Below are 26,631 nucleotides of genomic sequence, written 5' to 3' on the forward strand. Positions count from 1 at the left end.
AAGTGTAACGTGACATAAGGGAAGATAACAGAATATTATTAGTGTTATATCGGGAATGTCATATAACACAAGATAGTATGCAAGATAATGTAATGTACTGTCATGGGATATAATATAATATAATATAATATAATATAATATAATATAATATAATATAATATAATATAATATAATATGTAATATAATAAATATCTAATACAAGACTATATAATGTAATGTAATATAATGTAATATAATATAATATAATATAATATAATATAATATAATATAATATAATATAATATAATATAATATAATATAATATAATATAATACAATACAATATAATAATAGTACAATACTATATAATGTAATATAATACAATATAATACAATGTAATGTAATGTAATGTAATGATATAATATAATATAATATAATATAATATAATATAATATAATAATATAATGCAATACAATGTAATGCAACGCAATGTAATATAATGTAATGTAATATAATGTAATGCAATTCAATGCAATGTAATATAATGTAATTTAATACAATATAATGTAATATAATGCAGTATAATGTAATATAATGTAATATCATATCAATCATATCATATACCATATCATATCATATCATATCATATCATATCATATCATCATGTATATTTGGCTGCTGTTTTGTCCCACAGTTCACGCAGTAATTCTGTTATTTGCATTGAAGGTGCTCAGGTGTGTCTCCAACAATCCTTTCCTTGAGGAAGAGTGGAAGAGATACCCCAACAACTTTTCCCAACAGGCATCTTCCTCCCTGCTTTCCCCCTTTTTCTTTGCTCTCTTTATCTCATCACTTGAAGCACCCAAAGAACCAGGGAGGCAAAAAAAACCTGTTTCAAAAGCACCCAGGAGCAACGTGCACCTGAAAATATCAGATGTTCTCATGTGACTGATTTTGGAAAACTGGATCTGTCCCACCATCAGCTGTGATTTTTTTCCCCAGCAGGATGGAGAAAAGGGCATTTGTGTGGGTCAGGATGCTGCCCTGTGGGTTGGCTGGGTGGGAGAGCCCTTGGAGCAGCCCAGCCCCGCTGCCTCCACCACGCTGAGAGCCAAACTGCACCTCGTCTGCTATAAACAGGCAGGCTGGAGCTCTTGCTGAGCTCTTTTGAAGTTTTTGGACACTGCAGGCTCTGTGCCTCGCAGGAAATTAGTCCAACATCACGGGAAGCTACAAAAGCAGGGAGTGAGCCTATCCCAGGCAGGGCTGTTATCGAGTGAGGACACTATTTGGATAACCCTTGCTCAGGCACCGCAGCTCAGGCTTGTGTTGCAAGGCTAATATTTACCCAGGGCCTAAACAAAGTCAGCATTTCAGAACTTTGCTCAAAATGCTGCACAAACCTGGGCTGTTTCCTTGAACTTGTCTCAGAGGAGGGAAGAACTTGTGCCTGTACCTGCGCGAGCTGCTCTCAGGAGGAAACAAGAGGGGAGAAAATGAAGTGTCTGAGCAACTTCCTGGTTTTGTTCCTCGTTTCTGGAGTCAGGAGCTTTGATCTGGTGATTGGGGACATCCCAGATGTGAGTATTTGGGGGCAGGGCCCAGGTCTCCCTTCCCTGCTGAACTCTGGATGGAAGCAGCAGCGGGAGCAGAGCTGGGTCACTGCTTCGCAATTCTCTTCTACTTTTAGCAGTAAATTTTTCTGATAATGGGTCTTCATTTGTCATTTGAAATGTTGTTTTATTTTTAAAATATTATTAAAGCTTATTATTATTATTACTATTTACTATTATTAAAGGGAGAGTCCAAATTTCAGTCCAAGAAGTTTCATATTCTTACTTCAGTGTTGCCTTTTCTGGTGTGGTTTTAACCTTTAAACATTCAAGTGGGTTCCTGTACTCAGACCTTCAGCATATTTTATACCCTGTTTCCCTGGAATAAGCAGAAACAGGGCACCTAAACATCTTTGTGAATGGAACCTCTGTGAACTTCAGCAAAGCTTTGTATGGAATTGGGTTTTTGTTAGCAGGAATTCAAATACAGAGTGGATATCCCATTGACTTTACATTCCACAGCAGAGGGATGAGAGAACTTATAAAAGAGACCATCATTTATTGGGATAATACTATGATGAAAAGAAGTATAGTTATAGCTTTGACTCTGAAACTGAGTATAAATTTAAACCCCCAGGCTCAGGTGAACTTAGATTTCCACCCATTTCCATGCTGTAGTTTTGAAATATTTCTGTGAAGTCAGCAGGGATGACATGAGGCTTTCTTTTCCTTTGCAGGATCAATAAAAATCTTCAGTGAGCTGGGACATCCTATTTTTCTTTATTTTTGCAGCCATTTTCTTGACTCAATGAGATTTTAAAACTGGGTTTGTAATTCCCAGGAAAAATATTCCAGACCTGTGTTTCTTTCTAATTGTAGATGCCTTATCAATTTAACATCAATATGCTTAAACAATTTCAATTAATTTTGTGCAAACCTTTGTGGCCATGCTATCACATGAGTTCTTGGAAAGGAACTTGTGCCCTTAAACTTCTTTATTGCCATAAATTAAACTCAGGATAAAATTTAATTAAGAGTGTTGCTGTGGTGTGACCCACCCTTCTAAATGAATCAGAGCAGCTTTGCTCTTGGAAAAGACCTGATGTTCTTCTGCTGTCATTGGGGGAAATTTAGTTCTTAGGTATATTGGTGTAAAACCAGAGACAATTTCTACTGGTTTGGGCAGAAATTCTCTGGACTTGCTTTGAGATCAGTGTCTGAAATGCTGTAGTCTCCATGGCTAGACCCATCCTGATGATAATCATCTGCCTCTTGCTCTTTGTGGTCATTTTATGTTAAATATGACTCCTTGTTTCAGAAGGAAAGGCTGTAAAATGATGGTAAAGGTCATAATTGTAAGGAGTTTATAGAGCTGGTTGGCCTCTGAGGGAAACTGAATGTGTGAGGATTTTAGTCTGGGCTGGTTTGTGCTCTCCATTAGCATCCAGAGGAGGTAAATTCCCTTTGGAACTCTCCTGTAAAGCGCCAATCAATAATAAATCAAGTGATAAATCAAACAGTAAGGCAGCAGCAACTCTTTCTTCTTCTCCCTCCTCTAGGAAGTGGAAAACCTGATTGATCTGGAAATGGATGGACTTCCCTCCAGCTCCAAGGCCAGGAGTGGCAGGTACCAGGTACAGTACCCAGAGATGCTCCAAGGAGGAGGAGGGAAGCCAGAATGCCTGGGAGCTCTCTCCAGGTGTCTTTTCCCATCTCCAGGGTTGTGAGTGTACAATCATGTGGGACCAGCTGGTTTTTATAGGCATTTATCTGACATGGAGACTTCCATATCTCTGGCTGGGACAAGAACTGCTGCTCTCCCTTAAGCACACAAGGCTTTGTTCTGTGTCTGTGCTCCTGAGGTGATAAACAATGAGATCCTTGTCCAACTTCATGTCTGGGGAAAATCCCATTGGAACAGGTGAGGTTTTTCCATGAGAAAATGGAGAAGGACTTCAAACACTCTCAAGTGCAGGCTGTAAGCATTCAGTCCGTGCATTCATATTTAATTCTGGTCAGAGGGTGACACTCTGTGATGGGCTGGTGGCATCTGAGACCTGGGAAGAAAATTTGTTTCAGCACACTGATGGGTTGCAGATTATTTTAGCCTGTTGACTTGGGAGACAGAAACACTTAGAGCAGCCTTGAAAGAGTTTTTCTGTGTTTTACTTGGTAGCAATTAATGATAATACTCATGAAATCAGTCGTTTGAATGTGTTAAATTTTTCATTACACTGCATGAAAGAAATGATGATCAGAGTGGACCTTGTCCTCGAGGCTCCAAGCTCTGGTGCTGCTTTTCTTGAGCTTGTTCAATGTAGTGAAAACAAAAGATCCTCTTGAGAAATGTTGGATTTCCCAGAGTCTTTGAAATCACACAGAGGCAAACCTGATTTTCCTTTATCCTAAGGCTTTGGATGGAACCTATTGATACCTAAAGCCTGCATAACAGTGGAAGAAAATGGTAGATTTTAGCATGAGTATGAATCAAGCCTTGTCACACTTGCCAGTCCAGTATTTAAATAATTGAATCATGATCCAAACAGAAATCTCTCCTAGCTGCACTTCTTCAGGGCATCATTTCTTTCCAATATGTCTGTATCAGTGCCATATGTATTATTTTTGCCTCTGTTCCCACAATTTCTGGATACATAGGGGCACAGACATATGCATACAGTAATTTACAATTCCACCACTGGCTTCATTACACCAGTTATTGCTTTTATTCACATACATTATTTCCCATCCTTTACCTATCAAATAAATCTTTGCAAACCGGTGGAACAAAGATCTCAGCTATTTTTATATTAGTTTAGTCACAATAAAATATAATAAATTAGATTAAACTGAACTGTGCAAGTCATCTTGAGAGAGGAGCCCTTGGCCAGCCGCAGGCACACAGTTATTTCCTGTCCATCACTACAGGAAGGCTGTCTCCCAAATTATTTTTTTAGCACTATGCTTTTCTGCAAAGAGCTCACCAGCCCACTGGCAAGGAGGCAGCAGAGCTCCCTGCAGACCCTGTTGATTGGCTCTGAGCACAGAGGATGGTTTTCCAGGTGCAGATAAGGCATTCTGCTTTTTGCTCCTGAGTCATTCCCAGATGCTGTGCCTCAGGTGTGTGCACAGTCCTCGTGACCACGGCAGCAGAGTGTTCCATGGCTGGAATGCAGGTGACCTTGTGAACCTCCACATGGTGGTGCACAGCTCTTATCTCTGCTTGGGAGACAGATAAAGTGTCTAGACCTGTGAGGCACCCTGTGAGCTGGGATGTTCTGCAACACATTGCCCAGGTCTGGGTCCTGATCTCTGCCTGTCCAGGGGTGGGGGAGATCACTCCTTTGTCCTTTTCTGCCTGCCTGGCTTCCCCTCCAGGAGAAGCAGCACTGGATGGATTTATGGAAAGAGATAGGGTGGAATGACAGAATGCCCAACCATGGCATGGTTTGGGTTGGAAGGGAGTTTAAAGCTCATCTCATTCCAGCCTCCCACACCTTCCACCAGACTGTGCTCCCAGCCCCACCCCACATGGAACACTTCCAGGGATGGGGCAGCCACAACTTCTCTGGACATCCTCTGCCAGGACCTCACCACCCTCACACTGAAGAATTTTTCCCTAAATCTGGGGCTCCCCCAGCTGTCAGGGTGTAAATGGAACCAAACAGACAAGGATCCATCTGCACCACTCTGATAACAAACTGTCTTGGGTCTGAAATTTCTCTTCTTGTATCTCACTGTGGGGATCCCCTGAAAGGAGTGTGAAGAGGCTGGATTTGTAGTGTGTTAGAAACTGCTTAGGAAATCACAGGAAAATAGGTGTATTAGGAGGGAACAGCACCTCGAAGAACTGGAAGGGCATTCCAGGCAGATCATAGAATCACAGAAACATGGAATGGTTTGGCTTGGAAGGGACCTGAAAGATCATCTAATTCCAACCCCCTGCCATGGGCAGGGACACCTTCCAGTAAACCAGGTTGCTCCAAGCCCTGTCCAGCCTGGCCTTGAACACTTGCAGATCACTTCTTTCTGGTTTTGCATTTTTTGTCAAATGCAGAACATTGTGACTGAGCTCTCCTTATCTTACTAAATAGCTGCACTATCCATGCACAGTGATTTGAACAAGGGTCACTGTGAAGGGTTAAATGTCCACATCCTGCACAGGTTCCATGAGAAGATGCATCTCAGTATCTGAAGACAGTGCCCAGCGTTTATCTGTCCTTCAAACAGCTCCTGAGGCTCATGTTGTCTTCATTCTGATTTGCAATTTAGCATGCATGAGATATGGCTCAAAATCCTGTTTTTGTGCAGTGATCAGCAGGTCTGCATGTGGTTTAAAAGCCAGGATCAGCCATGAATCCTCATGCTGGGAATAGTGTCAGGTACCACAGAAGTCCCTGTTCTCAATAATCACATCAGCACTCAGACCTGAAGTGGGATCTTCAAGGCCAGCTTGGATGGGGCTTGGAGTAACCTGATCTGGTGGAAAGTGTCCCTGCCCATGGCAAGGGAGGAGGACCTGGAGGATCTTTAGGGTTCCTTCCAACCCAAACCATTCCGTGGTTCTGTGTTCCCCTGGCTCTGGGGTTCAGGTGCCTGGAGATAAAGGTGCAGCTCTGTCCTCCTGCCTGGGGGAGTGACTGCCCTCTGCAGCCTCTGAGTTCCCGGGGGTTTGGCTGCCCCAGGCCATTTCTGACCTCTAACAGCAGCCCCTGTGTTCTAAGGTTTTGCTCTTCATCTTTCCAAAATTAAATTTTTTTCAGTTGATGTTGGCTTAATCTTAATTTGTATTCAAGCTGGTGATGCTCCCTGTGCCACAGGTATGTGTGGGGACAAAAATCCCTCTTCATGGCCTGGTCCTTTATCAGGTGTGAAAGTGCAGTCCACTGTAGGGTGAATTATGTGGGGTGTGACAGGATCAGTCTGCAGAGGGTCTCTGGAGAGCCATAAACTTCCATATCCTGAAATCCCAGTCTGAATGGTTCAGGTAGAGCCTTTAGAGCTAGAAAATGAAAACCTGCATCTGTTCTCCGGCAGGGAGAAATCCTCAATCCTCTCCATCTGCCTTTAAAGGGTCCTTAAAATCATGTCTTTAAAATGAACTTGCTATGACATCATCATCTCTTATACAGCACAAGATTTCCCTAGAACAGAATATTAATTAGCTTCAAGTGAACTTAACAATTGCAGAGCAATCTTCCAGTGCACCATGGAATTAAATAATGTTTTCATGAGCACCTTCTGTGGTTTTGGGTCCTCTTGATCCTGGGGAGCTGAGCTGGCCTAGGTATGATGGCAATCCAAAAGTAGATCTTTGCATTAAAAAGTTGTATCTAGGTGAGCCAAGTTCTCTTCCAGGGGATTAACAGAAACATTCCTCACGTGGGGGAGATTTTTTTTGGGAATTAAAGAGAATTATTTGAATGGCCACAAGATGTCAGCACCTTGCCATAGAAATTTCCAAATGGAGCAATTCCCAGGGCGGGGGGAAAACACAACCATTAATGAGCAATTTCATCTAAGTAATCCATGCATAACTAATTTCCATAGGCACAAGCATGTAAATGTAATATCGATTACACAATGAGTTTTTGAATTTATACATATTGCATATAAATATTTTCTAATGTAAATGGCTACAAAGTGAGCTAAAGAAGGCTGGGGTCAAAGGTTTTTTCACTTTTCACAGAAAAACAAAGAGAACTTTTCTGTTAAAAACAAGGGTGTCTGAGGATGACTTTCTGCCAGCGTGATTTGCTTTCAGGAAGAATGTTTTTCTAAAAGAGAATGTTTTCTTTAAAAATAAAATAAAAGACAGAGGAAGAAAGCTGTCCTGTTTATGATAGGTTCTGAGGCACAGCTGGGAAATCACATGCTCCAACATCCCATGTAGAAATACATGAAATAAGACAAAAGGAATAGTCACACTTTGGGAGCTCAAATTAATTCTAATTCATGTCCAGAGAAGGGCAGTGGAGCTGGGAAAGGGTCTGGAGCACAAGCCTGAGGATGAGCAGCTGGGAAGGGGCTGAGCCTGGAGCAGAGGAGGCTCAGGGGGGACCTGGTGGCTCTGCACAGCTCCAGCCAGGAGGGGACAGCCAGAGGGTACCAGGGAACAGGGACAGGACAAGAGGAAATGCTGTGCAAAGGGAGGTTTAGGTTGGGTATTAGGGAACAATTCCTCAATGAAAGGGTTGTCAAAAATTGAAACAGGCTTGCCATGGAAGCGCTGGAGTCACTATTGATAGAAGCATTCAAAAAAGCACGTGGATGTTTAGTGACCCTGGCGGTGCTGGGTTAATGGTTGGATTTGATCTTAGATGTCTTTTCCAGACTCAATGGTTCTGTGATTCCCTATGATTCTGTGATTCATAATCTTAGAAAACAATTCTTAGATGCTGATCCTTGCCTTGAAACAGCCAGGCAGTGTTTTAGCTTTGCTGAAATATCCCCTCCATGTTTCTGTTTTCCAGCGGAGCACATCTGACTGGGGGTATGATGGAGACCTGGTGAGTATTTTTCTTCCTCTGTGGTAAATATTACTGAACAAAGTGTTTTTCTAGTTAACCATTTTTTTGGAAATCAATCCCTCTGTTTGTTCAGTTCCTTGTTTTTACTGCTGGTTGGGTATTAACCTATTTTCTTTAAACAGGGTGCTGTTTGCACAATACTATTGATGCTTCTGCTCTTGGGAGGAGAAGGGTATGGTAAATGTGAAGAAATAAGCATCAAAAATTAGAAAAAGACAACATCTTAACAAAACACTTAAATGCTGTTATCCCCCTGTTGTGGTTTAACAATTTACAACATTAGGTCAGTAATCAGTGCTTCAAGTCTCCCTATTTAGGATTTCTGTGGAAAATGTGAGCTCTCTCCTCCTCATCATATGATGTTCAGGATTACTGTGTAGCTTTCCATGCTGGATTGCACTCATAGAGTCATTCCAAGGACTGGTTGCAAGGTGAAAAGCGAGGAAAACTTTCCTGCTTAAAAAAATGCCTTCTTTCAGCTGAAAGGCTATAAAGAACTATATTTATGTGACTATCCTGCCACAATTTCCAGGTAAAACACGGAGATGTCCTGAACTTGGGCTCATGTCCCCTCTAGCTGCCATGTTGTAAGGAGCAGCAATTAAAAAGCAGCACTGAGACTGTAAAAATGGTTGATATTGTCCTCTAGGGCATTTTTTTCCAGCAGTGCCCCAAATTTATGGAGGGATTTTGTCAACTGCAGGTGGAGGATGATGACAAGGTGGGTCTTTACAGCTACAAGGTGCAGTCCACCATCACATCCAGGCTGGCCAACACCATGATCCAAGCCAAGATGGTGAACAATGCCAGGAGGCCCCAGCCCATCATGTTTGATGTGCAAGTCCCCAAAGGAGCTTTCATTGACAACTTTACCATGTAAGTAAGGGTCAGGTGGTGCTGGAGTACAAGCCTCTCTGAGTTCCTCAGAGAGAGAGATGAATACAAGAGTTAAATTAAAACCTTTAATAAAATTAAGAGGTATTAAACCCCATAAATATAAAGTAAAAGTGTAAATTTTAAGTAAATAGAAGTATAAGTTGTAATTTTAAATAAGTAGAAATTCATTTTAAGTACCTTTAAAAACTGTGTTAACTAGTAAAGGCCCTAAGGCTAAGTCTGAAGTTCAATCACAACTCCAAACATAACAAAACTTTACTTACATATCTAAAATAGACAGAACTATATGCATAAATAAATATAACTATTGACATAAAAAAATAAACTCATCTACTTATATTTTAAGTAAGAAAACAAATAATATCATTGCATAAATAAATAATATTATATACATAGTTTTTTAGGTAAAAACTAACAGTACTTTCACACATTAAAATTAAGTTTAGATTAGTTTAGAAAGAATATTTTAGAATCAGGCTTTTAGCTAATTAGTTGTTTTATGTATAAAAATCCCCCTGTATTAGAAAAAAGAACAACAAGAAGAAAAAGAAAAGAAAGAAAAAACTATAGCTCCTCCTACTACTAAAAACATCAGACTCTACCAGAGAACAACTATTGCTACTACTACCCCCACTGGTCCTACATGGAACCTTAGAACTCTACACCAGAAAGTTTTTAACACAGACTTTATTATCTTAAACTCCTCACCTTTGAAACTTATTGTCATAGTCATTGTCATGTTCATACAACAATCATCTTTATAACAATTAATTAATAATTAATAACTACTCATGCCTCTTTGAAGACCCAAGGCCCAAATAAAACTAAAGGTATCAACCTCATCTTCTGGAAGCACTCAATGGGCTGGGAAGGAAGTCTTTGTGAACAAAAAAAGCTCTCCTTATTTTCCAGTTTCAGTGTAATTTTTGCAGATTTTCTCAGGAGGTTCATGAGTCAGTCTGTCTGTCTGTCCAGGTCCTCCTCTCCAGTAATTACTGAGCCATTGGTCAGTATCAACAAAAATGGACAAAAGAGAGGCAGCAGCCAGGTCAGATATCCTGATCCATGTTCCAAACAATCCATGACATCAGGAACTGCCTTCCCTGTCCAAAGCATGGGGAAAGTGGGAAGGAGCTGGAGGAGAGCAGATCCTCCTCAGAGCACAATGGTGCTGGCTACTTGAAATAAAAATCAGGCAGGGAAAAAGATAGAGCTCTAGTGAAAATCAGAATTCCTTACTTTGGGCTTAAATAAGAACCTTGTTATTTCATTTCCCACCAGCTTAGATTTCACTGTTGTAAACTGAAGAAACAGTCCTCGATTGTAAAGTTGTTTCTTTTGCAAGCTGACTGTGTTTCTGTCTCCTAGGGATATCAATGGTATCACATTTACCAGCCATATTCGGGAAAAATCTGAAGCCAGAAAAATGTATGCTCAAGCAAAAGCCAAAGGCAAAGCTGCTGGAATAGTCAGGTATAAACACTCTGGCATATGGGCTTTGTACTGAACTTCCTCACAGGAGAATTGAGATGACCCATCCCGGGAGAGGATAGGTGAGGGGGAATGCTGAAAAGGAAAATGCTTACTTACAGCAGCTCTGCTATTTAATTGACAGGGACTTAAACTGTGTTTCAGCTTTCAGCTTGCTAAAACACCCCGTGCTAGCAAACTGCAGCTCCCTGACAGAGGCCACAGCCAGAATCAAAAGAATCAAAACCCTCAATCTAAACCAAAGAGCAAAGTAGCTTTTCCTTCTTCTTGTATTTTCTCAAAATAACCCCACAGCTGATTTATTTCAGGAGCAATGCCTTGGACATGGAAAACTTCCAAACCGAAGTGAATGTGCCCCCAGGAATGAGGATCCAGTTCCAGCTTCACTACCACGAAATGATCCGGAGGAAGCTGAGCTCCTACGAGCACGTCATCTCTGTGAAGCCAGGACGCCTGGCCAAGCACTTGGAGGTAAAGCAGAGCTGGGGTGTGTAGGAAGAACCCCACAGGGGAATCCTGGCTGAGAAAGCACCCATGGTTTTCAGGGAGGTGTTCCTGCTCATGGCAGAGGGCTTGGAACTGGATGATCTTTAGGATCCCTCCCATCCCAAACCATTCTGTGATTCTAAGACAAATCATGGCTCTGGAGGGACAACCAGAGATCATCAGCTCTCATAGGGACACTGCCTCATAAAGCTGGGGTTTTTGTGAAAAGCTCTGTTCCAAATAAATAGCAAGTACTGTTTGTTTTCCTTCAGTCAGGTTTACACAAGAGTATAAAAATGTTAAAGCTTGTTTGGTCCTGACGTGAGTCAGTCACAATTCAGGAGATTCTCAGCTGTGTTTACAACTGGGGACAGGACACATTTGCTCCTCACTAGACCAGGGTGCTCCAAAACCTGTCCAGCCTGGCCCTGAGCACTTCCAGGGATGGGGAAGCTCTCCACAATAAGTGCCCTTCCTTCCTGCCCTCAGGTGGATGTCCGCATCATCGAGCCGCAGGGGCTGCGCTACGTGCACGTCCCTAATTCCCTCGGGGATCACTTCAATGGCATCACCACCATCTCCAAGGGAGAGAAAAAGGTAACCAGTCACAGACTGGAAAAAACACAGAATCTTCTGCTTTCACACTTACTCTACACAATCCTGGCAATTTTTTGTACCTGCTGGAAGCGTGCAAAAATGTGGCAAAATCTGTCTTTAATTCCATAGCATTATGCCATGAAGTATTGTTTCCTGATATTCAAATTCACCCCCATTCCTAGTTTAGCAAGTTATTTCAGAGGTACTATGTGTCTATATTAAGTCTTATCTTCTCAGGCAATTTCAAGTTATCCAGTTAAAACAGAAAAAAATACCATAAAGTCTACATAATCAGTCATGACTAATAAAAATGTTTCTTACTACTCAATTCACAGACAAATGGCAATCCTCTTTGTTTGGGGGAAAAAAAGTCAATTAGAAACCTATTAAAAATGTTGATAAAATTGTGGGTAGTTTCAACTAGGAAAATGTTAATAAAACCCAATGTGTTGCTTAACAGAAATGGTTTGCACAGCTCTGGTTGAAATATTGGTACTGTAGATGGGTCATGTGATTTGAGTCACAGTTGCTACTACTGAATCAACATACCCAGGCAAACCTTAGTGCTGTTTTTCTTCTGAAGTGACAAAGTCCATTTTCCCCAAATAATGAAAGCATGAAATCGGTGAAAATCAGATAATTCATGAAGATGTGGAGCCTCTTTGTGTCAATCCCCCCTCTCCCACAACACCTGGCTGACTGATGATCTCTCCTCATCCCAAGGCTCACGTTTCCTTCAAGCCAACGATGGCTCAGCAGAGAAAATGCCCCAAGTGCTCGTCCACGGCCGTGGATGGAAATTTTGTGGTGCAGTATGATGTGAACAGAGAAACCACGGGGGGAGAGCTGGAAGTAAGTGTGGCTGCTCAGCTGGGACCAGAGAGCTGTGAATAAAGGAATTGCTGTCCTTCAGCAAACTGTGCTAAACTTCATCCTTCAGGGAAATAAGCATGAGGACAAGCTCTGTATCCAATTGAAAGAACAGAGGGATTTTAAGTGGGCAGAATGGATTTATTTAATTTATGACTAAGACATGGGCTTACATATAGTAGGAGAAGATTCCTGTCATGTCCAAAAGCCAATGTCTTTATACCTGGCAGCACTCTGGTGATTTAATGTAGAATCAGAGGATGGAGTCATTGGATGTTGTACCAATACATCACAAGGAGACAACCAGAACATCACTATTTTTATGTTAACATGAAGCTGAGTTATGAGGTTGAATTATTACAGGCAGAACAGTCTTTTTCAAAGCATTTTTCATTCCTCCCTATGCTAGGGCATAGAAGTGGTATGAGAACCAGGCTCTGCTTTTATTGAGTAAAAATTGTGTAAGGCTACAGAGACGTGCAGAGATGAAAGTTAGAACTGGCCAATAAAGAAGAGAAAAAGACAAAAGGGAAAAATAATTAGCTCATTAAGAAAATAAGAATTTTCTGCTCTGTGGCTGTCTTGAGTTTTCTGAAATCTTTGCTATAACTAATTTCACTGGGATTTTTTAATTTTATTTTGCAGATTTTTAATGGCTATTTTATTCACTTCTTTGCTCCGGAAAATCTTGATCCACTGCCCAAAAACATTTTATTTGTTATAGATGTCAGTGGCTCGATGTGGGGACTAAAAATGAAACAAGTAAGTGTTTGACCTCTGTTGTAAAATGAATGTCCTGCCAACTTTCCCCATGGGCTTTACCATGCAGATCTGTACCACACTGAAATGTAAAATTAGCAGCTTAATTTGGAGACCAAAGACTTCATGATTTTACCCCATTATTTATAATGCTTCTTCCATGTTTTAAAGAAGAGGTGGTGCCAGATTTTAACTCTAAATTTAAATTTGAATGGACAGATCACACAATATTTTGCAAAGTCTCTGACCCCCCTTTTTCTCTAATGCTCCATGCTGAATCCTGGGAAAGTCTCAATGGGGATATTACATCCCTGCTTTCCAAACATGGATGAATTGTTGACAGCCCTCTGAACACCACTAAGGATTGTTTAGACAACATAACCCATAAAGGGGGAAAATGTTAAAATAAGATATTTTAGTCTGCAAACGAAAATGCTTCAAGAAAGATAACCAGCCTCCAAATATGCAAACAATTTTTCTGAAAGGGAAACTCATCAACTGACTTTCATGCCCAGACAGGTTAGAGTAAGATGGAATCAGATGGATTTGCAGCAGGAGAGGTTTATCACATATATTAGGGAAAACCCTGTAGGTCTGAGTGAGGAGTCTGGGAGATTGCATATCATGTGTCACTGAAGGGTTTTAAGAACTGACTGGACAAACATTAGCTGGGGATAAACAGGTGTATTTGAATTTCCTTCAGAACACAATAGTAAGGCTTGGCAGATTGCTTCCTTGGGGAAATCAGTGCTGCAAAACTTGGATACAGGTGTTTAAATCACACATCTGCAAAGAGATGTTAGCCAGCCTGAAACAACTGCAGTGCAGACAGAGCTAAGCCTCCTGAGCTGATCCGAGGAGTTGCTCTCTCCTGAACCACAAATGTTTCTCCCTTTTACTTCACTCTGTGTTAGCAGGAGTTAAGCAAGTTGAGCCATGAATTTATCCTTCCTAATTGCAAGTTGAGCCATGAATTTATCCTTCCTAATTGCAAGTTGAGCCATGAATTTATCCTTCCTAGTTGCAAGTTGAGCCATGAACTTATCCTTCCTAATTGCAATTATTCTGTGTTTCTTTGGTGAAAATTTTAACATTATGCAAGAAGTGAAAAAAAAAAAATCCAAAAAAAAAAGAGAGAGTTTTGGATAGCAGATGCTAACCTGGATTTCAGTGCTCATGTGCTAATTCCTCATAGGCCTGTGGTCACAAGTTAAAAAGAGGCTTTCATAAGCAGGAAGCATAAGGCTGTCCTCTCTCCAACTTCTCCTCAGACCATCGAGGCCATGAAGGCAATACTGAGTGAGCTCCGTGCTGCTGACCAGTTCTCCCTGATCGACTTCAACCACAACGTCCGGTGCTGGAGGGACAATCTGGTCTCAGCCACCCCAGCACAGGTGGAGGATGCCAAGAAGTACATCCAGACAATCCATCCCAACGGGGGTAGGAGGTTTTCATTGCAGGGTGCTCACAGAAGTTGTGTTTTACAGGAATGGGTGGCTCAGACAGCCTTCAGATTGTCAGAGTATTCCTAAAAAAAAGAGTCTGATTCCCAAAATAGAAAAAGCATGCTTAAAAGAAGAGCAAGAATGGCAGTTTATTGTATTAGGGGATGGGATAGCATTTCCTTCTATGGCAGATAGAACACAGACCACAGAACAGCTACCTTTAATCTACCTTACCTCCCACCTCAGAGATCCCAAATGTCACTGAAAGATGAAGTCCATGTCATAGGCCTGGATGAGCAGGCAGATGAAATATTCCCTGAGCAGGGAATCACAATCATTTCCCCTGGGCTGGCAGCCAGCTGAACACGAGCCAGCAGTGTGCCCAGGTGGCCAGGAAATCTGTGGTGTCCTGGCTGGGATCAGCAGGACCAGGCCAGTGACCCTCCCCTGCTGGGCACTGGTGAGGACACACCTCCTGTGCCATGGTCAGCTTTGGGCCCCTCTCAACAGGAATGACACTGAGGGGCTGGAGCATGTCCAGAGAAGGGCAACAGAGCTGGGGAAGGGGCTGGAGCACAAATCCTACAAGAAACATCTGCAGGAATTTAACGACATGGTTTAGCTGGGGTTAATGCTTGGACTCGATCTTAGAGGATTCAATGATTCTATGAGCTACTAAATGCCATATGGGCAAACTCTTTATCCTTTTTGTGCCTTCATTCCCTGTCTGATAAACAAGGAGAGATGTCTTTTTCATCTGCACAGGTCACTGGAATGAGCTTATGATGATTTTAATCTGCCACTCTCTGAAGTGCAGTTCTGGATTTGTTATTCAGTTTTTTGTGCATCAGTAGTGTGGAGAGAGTCTCCCTAACATCAGAGCCTTCTGGTGCTGTGGCACCTTCATCTCCAGAAGTTTTCACTACAATGAACAAGAAGTTATAGATGTGTCTGAAATCATGAGTGTGTAGGAAATAGGAAACCAAGCTGGATATATGAGTGACTGGCTTTGTTACCCCAAAAGAATTGACAGATTATCTTAGAGATCAGCTCCCATCCAGCAAAGCCAGTTTAAATACAGCATTTATTATTTTGTCTCTGGAGATGCTGATTTTTTTGTTTCTTGATAAAGAAAATGCCTATTTTCTGACTTCTCATCCTTCAGGTTTCTGTTCCTCTCATCCTGATTTCTTACTCTGCTCCTCCTGTGTCACAAATCAAACCTCAGATAAGCTCAGCAAACATATACCTCTTCTTGTCCAAGGAATGGGCTGATGGCCAGAACTGGAAGCTTCTCCATGTTCTCATTCAATCACCTGCCTGCAAACCCAGTAATTCTTCCCACACCAAGCAGTTCCCAACACCACAAATGGTCACACTGGAATTGGTGAGGGGGAGTGGAGGAGCCTCATGAAGACAACAGCCTGGGATGAAAAAGGAAACCAGAGTGCAGAAAGGTGTACCTAAACATCAGAGAGGAGGGCTTTTGCTGCCTTAATCTCAGCTCTTGTCCCTCTTAACTCCACTAGGATCTTAGAATTGGTCTGGATTCAAAAAGAATAAATAACTTGTTTTCTTTATTGTGTCTTTGACAGGCACAAATATCAATGAAGCTCTTCTCCGAGCCACTTTCATCCTGAATGAAGCCAAGAGTTTAGGCATGTTGGACCCAAACTCAGTTTCCATGATTGTATTGGTATCTGATGGAGACCCAACAGTAGGTAAGGATCCTGCTTTGAGTGAGAAGAAAGGCTGGTGGGGTAAGCCTGAGAAAAGCAACAAGTAGACAATTTGGCAGTAAGTTTTAAAAAAATTCCATTCATCTTTCTTCCAATGCCTTCTGCTGCCCTTTTGCCAAGTGTTAGAAGTGCCCCGGGGCTTTGCACAGAAGCTTGCAAAAAATGAGCAGCTTGTTATGCAGGTAGATTTTTTTGCAATTTACAGAAGTGCACAAGTCCTGTAGGACAGGTAATCAAAACAACCTTAGAGAAATTGGGCTTTTGAGCAACCTGGTCTGGTGGAAAGTGTCCCTGCCCATAGCAGGGGGCTTGGAACTGGATGATCTTTGAAATTCCTTTCAATACAAAGCATTCTATGATCCTATGATTGTACAAAAATTTCCTTTTCCTATGAGCTTAGCCCACACAGATCTGTGGAGTCACAAGCATAACATCAAAAGCAGGAAAAGAGAGTGGAAAGCAAATTAATTTGGATTGAATTTGGTACAGGTCAAAGCAATTGCTGACTTGAAGATGTCAGGTCCAAAAATCTGCCATTAAAAATAAGCCTAAATGTTCTCTGTCATCCCAATGATGACAGAGAACATCTCAAGTATGAGAAAGAAAGTAAAATCTTCATGGCAGAGAGTTTGAATCACTAATTCCAGGAGAACTCTAGATGTGCTAGAATTTCAAATCCCTCTAGGAAGTTCCTAAGAGCCCTGGATATACAATGAAAACACATCAGATATCAAAAAAAGTGTCCAGAAGGATCATCTTCAGTGCAAACACTTTGTTAATCTCTATCCAGGAGAAGCTCAAATGTTGCTGTAGGCATTGGAAATCTGGCACTGAGCTTGCTGTCTGAATTTCCCTAATATCCAGAGAGAACCAGAGACACAGGGAGAGCAGGAACATGCTCACCTGGATGGAGACTTTCCTGTTCAGGTGACTGTCACCCTTTCTGTGTCTCCAAGGTGAGCTGAAGCTGACAACCATCCAGAAGAACGTGAAGCAGAGCATAAAGGACGAATTCTCTCTCTTCTGCCTTGGCATTGGGTTTGATGTAGATTACGATTTCCTGCAGAGGATCGCAACCGACAACCGTGGCATGGCCCACAGGATTTTTGGAAATCAGGAGACTTCTCTCCAAATGAAGGTGAGTTTCAGCCTCATTGCCTCTGAAACTCTCCTGTTCTGTTCACAGCTGTACCTCCACTAGCAAGAAGTTCTCAAAACCCATAATTTCTTCTGGAGAGTCCTGCATAATATCAACCATATTTCAGCTCAAGTGCTCCTAGTTACAGTTTTAATAATGTCTAAAACACATACTTTATTTCCCTGTATAGGATTGATATTCTATAAAACAGCCTTGACTATAAAAAAAGATTTTCTGAATTGAAATTAAGGCTGGGATGTTACTTTAGGCCATTTCATCATTAGCAAAAACTCTAGATATAAATGCTAAATGATAATGCAGACTTAGCCAATGCAAGAATAAGTTCAACTCTATCTCTGGCTCCAAACCAGTGAGCAGGAATTGCTGCTGATCAAACCCTGACATCCTTATACTGATTTCACCATCTATACAAGAATTAGGTAGGAAGTAGCTGTGTGCCTTACCCAGTTGCCCAGAGCTGTGTGTGGGGTTCAGGCCCACTCACATCTGTGCTCAAGACTTTTAGGTCTGGGAACAACATAACCCACGGACTTCTGACCATCCTTTGACTTTCACAAGACTTGGACCAGATATTCTTGCTGTACACCTTTAAAAGTGTGCCAAGTATGAAGAAGTCTGCATTCAATGAGATGGGGAAATCTGTGGTATCTGTTGGGTCCACAGGATGAAGGAGGAAATGATGAATCTGACTCCACGTTCTTAGAAGGCTAATTTATTATTTTATGTACATATTCTATTCTATTCTATTCTATTCTATTCTATTCTATTCTATTCTATTCTATTCTATTCTACTATATTATAATTATATTATGCTATACTAAACTATACTAAAGAACAGAGAAAGGATACAGACAGAAGGCTACAAAGAATGATAATCAAAACTCATGACTTTCTCTTCCAGAGTCCTGACACAGCTGGCTGTTGTTGGTCATTAAGTCAAAACAATTCACATGTTGGATAAACAATCTCCAGCCACATTCCAAAGCAGCAAAACACAGGAGAAGCAAATGAGATAATATTGTTTTCCTTTTTCTCTGAGGCTTCTCAGCTTCCCAGGAGAAGAATCCTGGGCAAAGAGGATTTTTTCAGAAAATATGATGGTGGCAGAAATTCCCTCTTGCTCCTTAGGGCTCCAGGTTTTGTCCCTCGCTGTCCTTTCAGTGAGAGTGGCCTGTGCATGAGAATCACTTCAAACTCACTTCTCTGCCTCCTTCCCTCTCAGAATTTCTACAACCAGGTCTCCACCCCGCTCCTGAAGAAGATTCAGTTCAACTACCCCCAGGAGTCGGTGTCAGACGTCACCCAAAGCAGCTTCCACAACTACTTTGGTGGCTCGGAGATCGTGGTGGCCGGGAAGGTGGACACGGAAAACCTGCAGCACTTGGAGAGCGTCGTCACCGCGACTGCCGTGAGTGAAGCTGTCCCTGGGACGCCTTCCCAGGGGATTTGGGCTGCTCCATTCCCTCCTGTGTGCAGCTTCCCTGCTGAAGGGCAATGCCCAGTGGAGGGTTTTGTCCTCTTGGGTTCTGGATGGGAACGTGGGGATACTCATGGGGAGATTTTTCCAATAGTGTTTCACAATAGCTTCAAGTACAGGCAGGAATAGTCACTCCCTGAAGCCTGCAGCCTGCCAGAGGAACTTCCTGCTGATAAATGTACCAAAAAGATTAAATCCAGACAAAAGTATGGATTTTCCTTCATGCTTTGTGGAGATGCAGGAGTAATTCCCTAAGGTAACTCCTTTCATGACTGAATTGCCCACGTTCAGGGAGCTCGAGCTGGTGGATCTACAGCATATCAAGACCTTGCACTGCCCTTTTATGTGTGATGAGCCTTTCCCCATGTTTTCAGGGCTGCTTTTCCAGGTGGAGTGGGGTGGGATGGGAATATTACACCAAGACCTTTCTTTCTGAGAAGGAACAGAATTATCTGCACTCTTACAGGGCTTAGGAGTTATCATTTGTCAGTTGCTGGAAAAAACCCAAACATCTTCTGTATTTTTTCCTGCCAAAGCACAGTGCAGTCCAAGGGCCTGTGTGAGGAAGTAGAATTTGGTTGGTGTTCTTCAGTGGAATGGGAAGTGGAAAAGCCTGAGGAGAGGATTACAGAGCTTTGTCAGGAGCTCTTTTAGCATGAGGTAGCACATCTTGGGCTGCTGTTAACAGCTCCTTGAACTGCTTTAATCCACTGCCACAGAAGTGTCTTTAGCAGAAGGACCTCCTGCTCTACCTTCCCTCTCCATTGCACTCAGGCCAACAGTGCTGGGACTTTCTGATCTAGAGGTGACCAAGGGCAGAGCCAGAGAGGGTCCTTAACAACAACAAAGAGAGGAATTTAGGGCACCCCGTTCTCCTGGCTCCCATCCCTCACCTCTCTGTCCCTCTGACTGCACAGGCAAATGCAGAGCTCGTCATGGAAACCCTGAGAGATGTTGAAGAGCTGGATGGATTCATGAAGAAGGACAAATATGCAGACCCTGAATTCACCAGGAAGCTGTGGGCCTATCTGACTGTCAACCAGATGATGGCAGAGAGGTGAGGAGAAATGTGCTCAAACAGGCCTGGCTGTGGGGCTGAGGGAATGAAATGGTGGAGATTTATCTTATGGAGCCTGAGTGAGAGCCATGGAACACCTCAGGATTAATCCCCTCGGCCTTTCCTCTTGGCTCTGTGACCCCTCCACGACAGAATTGCCATGGCAGCTGCCCTGTAGAGCTGCTAACCAGGAGTTCTGGTCCTGTTTCCACCCAGAAATGCAGCCCCCACCGCAGCCTTGAAGAGGAACATCACCAAATCCATCCTGCAGATGTCTCTGGACCATCACATCGTCACCCCCTTCACGGCCATGCTGATAGAGAATGCTGAGAAGGATGAGATCATGCTGGCAGACCAGCCCAAAGACCCCAGGAAGGGCTGCTGCCCAGGTCAGTGTCTCACTCTGCCCATCACTGTTGTGTGGAACAGCCTCTGCTCTGAACTAGGGACACAAGGATGGAGATGCTGACAGAGATGACCTGTGCAATCTTCTGCCCTGCTGTTCTCCCCCAGCTCCTCTTTCCCCTTACTGCTCTTCAGAGCAGGGTCAGCAGAAGGGAATGTCAGCCCAGCTCATCAAACAAACCAAGTTTCATGGATTGTTTAAGATCATGTTGCTTTGTGAACTGAATGGGAGAGAGACAGGACAAGTTACTTTGTCCTGTCTCCATCACGGCAAAGGCAGAGACAGCTCTAGTCCAGAGGAACATGATCACAGATATTAAATTATTGCACTTCTCTGAAACTTTTATTCATCTGGGTCATCCCTGAGCATGCAAAAAGAATCCTGTCTTTTATCAGGCACCCTGAACTCAGGAGCCAAGTCAGCAAAGCTTTTACCGTGTGCTGAATTTTTAAAAGTCAGCTTTTTTCTTGGTGAAACCCTTCAGGCCTTACATTGGAGGCTTTGCTAAAGTGGGAGCTGTTCTCATGAATGAGAGATAAAAAGCCAGGCTCCATTTTTTCACTGATGACTTATGGTGAGCTATCTACCCTCAAAAGTCATTTTTCATTGGTGAAGAGACTGGAGCAAATCCAACCTTATGACATTACACAAACCCATTGTAAATGCTGTTGCACCTGCTTCACATTGGTATAACAACATCAGGCTTTGGTCTACTGCAGTGTTCTAAAAATCACACTATTAAATATGTCAGCACTTACAGAACCCTGATTGTGACTGTCATCCAACAGGAACTCTGGGATTAACTCCAAATGCACCCAATAACAACAAAGGGATCCCAGCCTGGGCCAACGTCACAGCTGTGCCAGTCAGCTTCATGCCCGAGCAAAGGAGCCCACCTGTGTCCTCTCTGAGCATCAACAGAGGTAAAACCTGCAGCATTTCTGTGCCAAGAGCACCAGACACACCAACACTCATCACCTCACCACTCAGCACCATCCCTGGAGAGTTCCAGGCCAGGCTGGATGGGCATTTGGGCAGCCTGGTCTAGTGGAAGGTGTCCCTGCCCCTGGCAGGGGGCTTGGAACAAGATGCTCTTTAAGGTCCCTTCCAACTCAAGCTTTTTCTTTATAAATCGTGGAGTAATTTTGGTTTGGAATAGATGAACCTGTAAAATCATGCTGCAAGCTACAAGGATGAAACTCTTTTGGATCCTAATAGGATCTAAAGTGACCTCATAAGCTCCTGTGTGCTTCCCTGAGGCTGGGGCTGTTTGCTGAGCTTCACTTTAGCTTCTCTGCAGTAGCAAAGTTACCTGCATTGTAAATGACAGATGAAAGCTATGGTGGAGTTACTGCAGTTGTAAATGGCAGATAAATGTTCTGTGGTAGATAAAAATCTCTGAGTGCACTGGTGACTGATGGATCCTGTTAATTCTTGGGCCTCTGCCACAGTTTAGTGGCAGTTTATTTGAGCAAGCCAGCTGGGAGAGCCACTGCCCATAAACACGGTGCTGCTGCAATAACTCTCTGTGAGATATGTGTATTTATGTAGTGATTTCACAAAGAGCTCTCAAACTCCTTCTCAGCACAGAGAAATGCCAGCAGGAGCTGGGCAGAGCTCTGCACTGCAAGACAAGGCTGGAAGCAGCTGCCTTCAGTGATGGCTGCAGCTGTTTGTCCCATCTGAGGCAAATTTTAAGGGGCATATGCATTTCTGAGGGGCCCAGTCCTGTCAGGTTGTTAAATGTACTGTGATAACCAGCCCTGGATTGTATTCCTCAGTGGGATTGGTAGGCAGGATGTGTTTTTACCTGGCAGCTTTCAAACCAGGAATGTCACTTCCTTCCCTTGAACCAGGGAATTGTTTGAGGAGGAAGTGTCTAAGGACCTTTTCTGAGGAGCATCTGAGAACTTATTTTGCTGCCTTAGGGTGAAAAGGGCCCTCATTTTACTACGGAGAGTCCCAAAAAGTGTTTCAAAATCCTTTTGAAAAGTTTTTGTGTCTCTCCCCTCTAGTGCTGGTGCTGACCTGCTTCTCACAGCTGTTTGTTTCTGTGTTTCAGTGGACAATGACCCACATTTCATCATACACCTGCCCAAGAGCCAAAGGAACATCTGCTTCAACATCAACTCAGAGCCTGGGAAGATCCTAAACTTGGTTTCTGATCCTGGCACTGGTAAGGGAGTAAAACATGGCTTATTTTACAGCACAAATATTTTCTTTTGGTTCTGGAAGGGCCAGGGGAATTGCCTACAGGGGGGACTGTGTGCTGGAAGGAGTGTGAGCAGCAAGCTGAGGAAAATGGTTATTTCCCTCCACATCTGGAATATCGTGTCCAGTTTGGGCCTTGCCAGTAGAAGAGAGATGTTGACAAACTGAACTGAATTCAGTGGTGGCCATCAAGATGATTTTGGGTCTGGGAGCAGAGAGGGAGAGGCTGAGACAGCTGGGTTAGGTCAAGCTTAAGAAAAGAATTGGTGGATCCATGGTGAGTCTTGTTGGTGTTCTCAACCACGAGATCAGAAGGTGAAGGTGAAGTCTTGCACATCTCCAAGGTGCACAGCTAAGGGACAAGAGGCTGCAGAAACAAGGTGCTACAGGTGAAACTCAGAGTAGAAGTGAGCTGCTGGGGAAAACCCTTTCACTGTGAGGATGGCCAAACACAGAGAAAGGAACCAAGATCATGGAATAACAGCACAGCTGAAGTTGGCAAAGACCATAAAGATTATCAAGTGCAAGTTTTAACCCAGCACTGCCAACCCCACCATGAAACCATGTCCCCAAGCATCACATCCACAGGATTTTTGAGAATTTTCAAGGATGGTGACTCCACCATTTCCCTGGGCAGCATGTTCCAGTGACCACCCTTCCACTGAAGAAACTTTCCCTAATATCCAATCTTAATCTCCCATGGCACAGCCTGAGGCCACTTCCTCTTGTCCTATTCATTCCTTACCCTACACCTGAAGGGGTTTTGCTCCTACTCCCAGCAAGACCTAACAGCAATTCCCACCAGATTATTGTGCTAAGGGGTGAACAATAGCATCAGGAGGCAATTTATTAAATCATTCTCTTGTCTTGGCTGGAAAAAATGAGAAAAGCAGGGTCAGAAGGGTTCCTGTTTCTGTTGATCCCATGGTTCTCCCTGTGGAGTCAGAACTCCAAGTCTCCAGGCAGTGCTCCAAGACTGAGGCAACATTTCCTTCTCTGCTCTTCACAGGAGTTGCGGTCAATGGGCAGCTCGTCGGGGCCAAGAAAGCAGAGAATCAGAAACTCAACACCTACTTTGGCAAGATTGGGTTTTATTTCCAAAAGAAAGGCCTGAAAGTGGAGATAACCACAGAGAAGATCACGCTGAAAGATGGCTCCTATGCCATCACACTGAGCTGGGCTGACACAGGGCACATCATCCGCAAACAGTGAGTTGAGCGTTTTTCACCTGCTCCCACCTAATTCTGTTTGAGATTCCCTCAGGGTTCCTGCCCTGCCATGACTCACATCATCCAGGAGAACTTCACCTGCAGGGCAACAGCTCTCAGCCATGCTGGGCACCCTACAGCACTGTTTGGGCAACAGGACCACATCCAAAATCTGTATTCACTGTAGAAAGAGCTTAAATTTGTAGGGGAAATTAGGTTGCCTCAGCATGGGTGTGAAGTGTCTGTTTAGTAGGTACTGTCCTGCCAGAATGCTGGGTACCACTCCCAAGGCTCAGGGCTTTTAAAGCATCCTCTGACATGCCTGCCATCCCTGTGGGATTGTTCTGGATGCCTGAGTGAATCTCAAGGGGCTGGGAGCTGCTGTGTGGGCAGATGAACTGACCCTGCCCTTTTGGTCCCTCTCTGCCAGGCTCCTCATATCTGTGAAGAAAGAAAGCAACGTTACCATCACCGTGGGGCAGGAGATGTCCTTCATGGTTTTGCTGCACTGTGTGTGGAAGAAACACCCAGTGAATGTTGACTTCCTGGGAATCTACATTCCCCCAGAAAACCAGTTCTCTCCTGCAGCCCATGGGCTGATAGGTAAGGGCTGGGAGACAGGCAGTGGGAATGGTGGGACATTAGGAAGGGGTTTTGATGGATCTTGGAGGGAATTTTACAGAATCACAGGCATAAAATATCCTACGTTGGAAGGGACCCACAAGGAGTCCAGCTCTTGCACAGGACATTCCCAAGAATCCTACCATGTTCCTGACAGCATTTTCCAAATGCTCCTAAACTCTGGTTTGGTGCTGTGATCACTTCCTGGGGAGCCTCTTCCCGTGATAACCACCCCCTGAGTGAAGAACCTTTTCCCAATATCCAGCCTGAACATCTCCTGGCACATCTTCATGCTGTTAATTTGTTGGTGACTGTGTCCTGATGGAAAAGCTGTGGAAATTATTCAAAATATCCTGTAATGTCCTGGAGGCCCCAAGGACATAGTGGAACATCAGGAACCAGGAGATTATTCCTTATTCCAGCTGATGAGGGTGTTTTCAAAACAGATCTGACTATACTTGGTGACACTGAGACAGGACTTTCCGTGCTTTAGAACTGCTGCATGTTGAAAATAAAAAGACAGAAACAAACTCCTCAAAACTTTCTGAGGAGATTTCTCTGTAAACATCTGTAATGAGCTCTTCCCTAAATGACAGCTCTGCTGCAGTGGTATAAAACAAAAGCAAAGCCTCGGTTCATAAGACAAATCTACCTTCTGAGTCCTGGACCCACGCAGAACCCCTTTTGAGGAGCAGAGGTTGTTTTCCTGATTAGCTAGAGACAATGCCCCATGATCCATGCAGGATTGGTTTGCCTGCTGGAGCTAGTTTGATTTTCCAAAAGTGCCTGGCAGCAGCAGACATGGAGCTTCAAAGGTCAGGGCGCACAAACAGCTTTAAACTCTCCCTGACCAGGTCAGTTTGCGTCTGAGCCAGAAGTGTCAATCCACCACCAAACACCTGGGCAAGCTCCAGAGAAACCACAAGCCATCATGGAAGTGAAGGGCAACAAGTTCACTGTTACCAGGTAGGAATCATGTGCTTTATTGCTCTCTTTATAAATCAGTTCTGTCCTTGGATCTGCCCAGCCTGGAACCCCCAGAACAGGCCCACGAGGTCACAGAACTGAAACATTAATTGCATTTTGTGGTTATTTCCACTTCCTGCCGGTGGAAAACACCTCTCCCCACTTTGGAAGAACAGCAGCAATACTGAGCAGGATGTCCCTGTGTCTCTTTGCCATGTTTGACCCTCCTTTGGGTCTCCTCTCCCTGCAGGGGCGTGCAGAAGGACTACAGGACAGACCGTGTGCTGGGGACTGACGTGCTGTGCTGGTTTGTGCACAACAGTGGCAAAGGCTTCATAGATGGCCACTACAGGGATTACCTGGTCCCCCACCTCTACAGCTTCATGAAGAAACCCTGAATGCTCCAGTTTAGTACAAAAAGTTCCCATCTGCTCCTTCATGCCCAAACAACTCCTCTGAGCAGCAGATATCACACCAGGGTGACTGGAGGCAACCCCACCACTGTTTGTTTTGTTTTATTCGTGTTCCAAAGACATGTAAACTCCCTTTTCTGCTGAGAAAAAAAAAATCTGTAATAAAATGACATGCTGGGTTGGAGGAGGTGTCTTCCTCTTGCCCTGTCTGATTTAATGGGCTGTAAACTCCATTAAAAATTTCTCCTATTTTCTAATATCCATTTCATAGTAGAGGTGTAACAGTGCTGTGGCTCCTGCAGTGTGGGTAACACACACAACCAGATTTAATATGTATAAATATAATATTTAATATGTATTTAATACTTACACCTTTATGTTTTGAGACTGCTGGTAAAATATAAGTTCATACCATGTTGAACTGGGCAAAAAGAAGGATGTGCATTAAGTAAAGGAAATCTAACAGAAAAGGAATATGGGTCTGGAATGGGTGTCATGAGCAGTCTCCAGTATTTAAAGATGAATTAACCAGTGGTAAGGAGAGTCCTTGAAAGAATTGTTGCTGCTATATTAGCAAGAAATCAATTAGAGGAGTCTCAGCCTCCAGCCCTTTTGTGAAAATCCAACGTCAGAATGGGGATTTACACAGATACAAATCTTTACAAGTGGGAAACATTCACACTATATAGAAATAATCATCAGTACTAAAAGTTTCTCTTCCAGGGGGCTTAGCTCCCAAAAGATCACTTACTTTTCAGGAGCATTCAGCAA

At 43.2% G+C, this 26,631-nt stretch overlaps 1 protein-coding gene across 1 annotated transcript; it reads left to right on the plus strand.

Annotated features, from left to right (window-relative positions):
- Positions 1-1,474: 1,474 nt before the first annotated feature.
- ITIH2 (inter-alpha-trypsin inhibitor heavy chain 2) lies at positions 1,475-26,017 on the plus strand (the record flags this gene model as incomplete). The annotated part of the gene is made up of 21 exons (XM_084205857.1): positions 1,475-1,558; positions 3,091-3,165; positions 8,002-8,037; positions 8,762-8,934; positions 10,324-10,428; positions 10,755-10,917; positions 11,422-11,529; positions 12,253-12,381; positions 13,045-13,161; positions 14,430-14,598; positions 16,199-16,324; positions 17,299-17,480; positions 18,724-18,909; positions 19,896-20,035; positions 20,252-20,424; positions 21,230-21,364; positions 22,504-22,617; positions 23,662-23,860; positions 24,291-24,463; positions 25,336-25,447; positions 25,698-26,017. 21 exons carry the CDS (start codon positions 1,475-1,477, stop codon positions 25,843-25,845), a joined length of 2,847 nt encoding a protein of 948 aa, XP_084061983.1. The 3' UTR covers positions 25,846-26,017.
- Positions 26,018-26,631: the final 614 nt, after the last annotated feature.

This window comes from Fringilla coelebs, assembly GCF_963513975.1.
Source record: "Fringilla coelebs genome assembly, chromosome: 5".
Taxonomy (NCBI): Eukaryota; Metazoa; Chordata; class Aves; order Passeriformes; family Fringillidae; genus Fringilla; species Fringilla coelebs.